The sequence below is a fragment of the Chrysochloris asiatica genome, unplaced genomic scaffold (genome assembly GCF_000296735.1).
Source record: "Chrysochloris asiatica unplaced genomic scaffold, ChrAsi1.0 scaffold01546, whole genome shotgun sequence".
NCBI classification, from domain to species: Eukaryota; Metazoa; Chordata; class Mammalia; order Afrosoricida; family Chrysochloridae; genus Chrysochloris; species Chrysochloris asiatica.
Window position 1 is genome coordinate 1 of NW_006410064.1, and position 3,766 is coordinate 3,766.

The following is a 3,766-nucleotide window of genomic DNA, read 5'->3' on the forward strand; positions in this document are numbered from 1 at the left end:
CAACTCTCTGAATCCAAAATCAGATATTGCTCAATAATTGGTTGGATTCCCTTTGGAGAAACATGAGTATGTTCAGTTTCTAATTATGTAATTTCTACCCACTTTCCATCTCTACCAGTGAACCATCCATGGGCTAGCACTTCAGCAAAGCCCCATCTCTGAGAACTGTTCAGGTCAACTGACTCTCTCTCCCACCTCATGGCAGGTGCGCTTCCTGGAGCAGCAGAACAAACTGCTGGAGACCAAGTTGCAGTTCTACCAGAACCGCAAGGGCGGAGAGAGCAACCTGGGGCCCCTGTTTGAGGGCTACATCGAGACGCTGAGGCAAGAGGCTGACAGTGTGGAGGCTGACAGCGGGAGACTGGCCTCAGAACTCAACCATGTGCATGAGGTGCTGGAGGGCTACAAGAAGAAGTGAGTGCAGCAGACAGCAGTTCTGTGTTGGCATTGAGCCTCGGGGCCAGATACACCAGCCTTGCAAATACCTTTGGTCCATTAGCTGAAGACCAGTAGCTATATAGAGTGTGAGATTTGAAACCTCAGAGTTTTGTTAATTTCCCTGGGCTACTCTTCCGAAGGTAGACATTTACAGAGTTTGTGTTTGAACGGACATCACTTGGATTACCCAGACTTCCTCAAAACTCTTCAATCCTTTGACCTCACCCCTCGTGGGTTTCTGTTTTGGAAATTTAGAAGTTGAAGTCAGAATTAGGATGACTTGATCAGTGAGCATTACCCGAATCTTTGCAAGAGATTTGTTCCTTAGAGAGATTTGACAAAGCTCGTGCAATATTGCACAAGTGTTTATGGAGCAGGTAATCTGTATGAGGTCTTCCGGAAACATCCAATTTAATAGGCTGCTGATACCCTGCATGAATTTCAAGCCACAAGTGTGTGGAGGATTTCCCTGGGCCTGGGAAGCATGAACTTTGTGCCCTTTCCAAAGAAGAAGGACCAAGGTGGGAAGTCCTTTTAAAGCAGTACCAATCTGCTCAGGAGAAGGGATCTCACTCAGATTCCACCCATTTCTCTTGAGAAAGCCTTCTCTAGAGACATGAGAGAAACCTAATGCCTTCTTCTTCCCTCCTCCCATGTCAGGTACGAGGAGGAAGTGGCTCTGAGGGCTTCAGCAGAGAATCAATTTGTGGCTCTGAAGAAGGTGGGTGTTCATCTGTAGATTATGTGTCAGGAGGCCAGGAGGGGCTCTATGAATATGGAAAGAACCCAAGGAGATTGCCCTCAGAGTCACCCAGACTGATGGAGACACTGGCTCAGGGCCCAGAACATAGACCTCTAGAGCTAATAACAAAGCCAAGAAGTAGTGAGAGGAAGGGGAGTCTGAGAACATGCCTTCTGTGTTGTGAGGAGAAGGCTCCACAGGAGTGAGGGGCAACATAGGTGGAAGAGAGGCTATTACAAGGGCTAATGTCCAATGTCAGGCTTATAATGGGTTAAGAAAGGATTGACTTGGGCTTTGAACCAAAAAATAGATGTCAGAGTGCCCCAGAGACCCTGGAAAGCAAAGGATAAGCAAATTCAGATAAACATGGAGCCTGTTTCTTGGCACGAGACTCCTGTGCAGTCGGTCAACATATAATAGAATATCCTGGTGACACTGAAGAAGAAAGAAAGAATTTGGGCAGGGAGAATTTAGGGGAAATAGATTTCATTTCTTCTCTGACTTTCAGATCCATTAAAAGGGATTTGGTCATAGCAAAGTGAAGGACACATTTACCAGTAGGTGCTGTCTTGGATGTTAAGATGAAATAAATGGGTGCAAAGGGGCCAGGGTTGCTCAGGACAGTGGGACTCATGGCTGTATAGAATTGTCAAGGTAAATCTTACCTAGAGACAGGGGGAATGGAAAAAATGACCTTTTGAAGCTGCAACAGACCCCGACAGCCTATCATGTCTCATTCGTATGCAGGAGGTGGACTGCGCCTATCTTCACAAGTCAGATCTGGAAGCCAATGTGGAGTCTCTGACCCAGGAGATTGACTTCTTGAGACATCTGTATGAGGAGGTGAGGGGCCAAAAACAGAAACCCTGGAAGCCAGTCTAGAAGAGAAGGACTCAAACCCAGTGTTGAGGTGTCAGACAGAGCATTGGCTGGGAGGTGCAGTCCATGATGCTCACTGCAGGGAAGATACTGAAGCCCAGGGGTGTTGTAAATTTGGGTCAGTCTGTGGTGGGTGGGGTTATGTTCTAATGTTTCTTCTTTGTCCCTTTGTCCACCCCAACCCTGCAGGAGATCCGGGTTCTCAACTCCCACATTTCAGACACCTCCGTCGTGGTCCAAATGGACAACAGTCGAGACCTGAACATGGACTGCATCATCGCTGAGATCAAGGCTCAGTATGATGACATCGCTAGTCGAAGCAGGACTGAGGCTGAGTCCTGGTACCGCAGCAAGGTGAGTAATTGGTGGAACTTGTCTCCTAGACAGGTCAGTGACAAAGATGCATAGAGTAGAAAAGTCTTCTTTTGCCTGTGGATTCTGGTGCACTAGACAGTGCGGGGGTCCTTCCCTAGGAATGGATTAGGGAGGACAGACAGCTCTCCTTGGGGAGGCACAGTCAGAACTGCCATGTGAGGCTGTGCAGGCTGAGCACTGGACAACCTGCACCATCATTCCTGCTATCTTGATGGGCTTCCCTGTTTCCCCCACACACACACTCAGTGCGAGGAGATGAAGGCCACAGTGAGCCGGCACGGAGAGACTCTTCGACGCACCAAGGAGGAGATCAACGGGCTAAACCGAAAGGTCCAGAGGCTGACAGCTGAGGTGGAGAATGCCAAGGGCCAGGTATGGGTCAGCCTGTGTCCAAGACCAGAGATGATGAAGGCCTTCCCTGGGCCAAAATGTCAGAGACTTCACAATCTCTCCACTAATTCCCCAGCCCATTTAAATGACTAGCATCTCTGGTTGTGGCCACTCAGAAAAACCCAAGAGAGTAAGTAGAGAGAGGCATATTCTGGGAGGTTTGCTCACATCTGGGCGGTAGAAATTGAGCAAAACCAGGAAATGGACAGAGAGACCCAGGAACCATAACTCATCTCATTCTCTTCTTCCCCAGAATTCCAAGCTAGAGGCTGCCATGACCCAGTCTCAGCAGCAGGGCGAGGCAGCCCTCAGCGATGCCAGTTCCAAGCTGGCTGGGCTGGAGGAGGCCCTGCAGAAGGCCAAGCAGGACATGGCCCGCTTACTCAAGGAGTACCAGGAGGTGATGAACTCCAAGCTGGGCCTGGACATTGAGATCGCCACCTACCGGCGCCTGCTGGAGGGCGAGGAGCACAGGTGGGGCCCAACTTTTTCTGATCCAGAATTACCCATTCCTCCCCCTTGCACAAAGGAGACTTGGTGGAAAATGGTTAAACACTCTGCTGCTAACTGAAAGGTCGGCATTTGGAACGAACCAACAGCTCTGCTGGGAATAATAACCTGGTATTCTGCTGCCTTAAAAATTACAACCTAAGAATGTTCATTTGTTACTGTTGTTGTTAAGCGCCATCAAGACTGTTCCTACCCATAGCGACCCTGTATAGAATTTCCAAGGAGCCGACCTTGAACTTCAAACGGACTTTGCTGTCCAGTGCATTAAGTCACAACACCACAGTAGGATTCTGGGAATGTCTAGGAGACAGTTCTACTCTGTCCTATAAGATCACTTTGATTTAGAATAATCTGGAAGCACTACACTTCCTCTTATTGAGCAAACTGGGAAGCGGGAAGAGGGAAACTAATCTTTATTCCATTATGGAAGGA

At 48.6% G+C, this 3,766-nt stretch overlaps 1 protein-coding gene across 1 annotated transcript; it reads left to right on the forward strand.

Moving 5' to 3' along the window:
- Positions 1-205: 205 nt before the first annotated feature.
- Positions 206-3,298, forward strand: LOC102821556 (keratin, type II cuticular Hb6-like; the record flags this gene model as incomplete). The annotated part of the gene is made up of 6 exons (XM_006878048.1): positions 206-414; positions 1,099-1,159; positions 1,928-2,023; positions 2,249-2,413; positions 2,681-2,806; positions 3,078-3,298. Coding segments are annotated over 6 exons (878 nt in total), but the record flags the coding sequence as incomplete, so codon positions are not given.
- Positions 3,299-3,766: the final 468 nt, after the last annotated feature.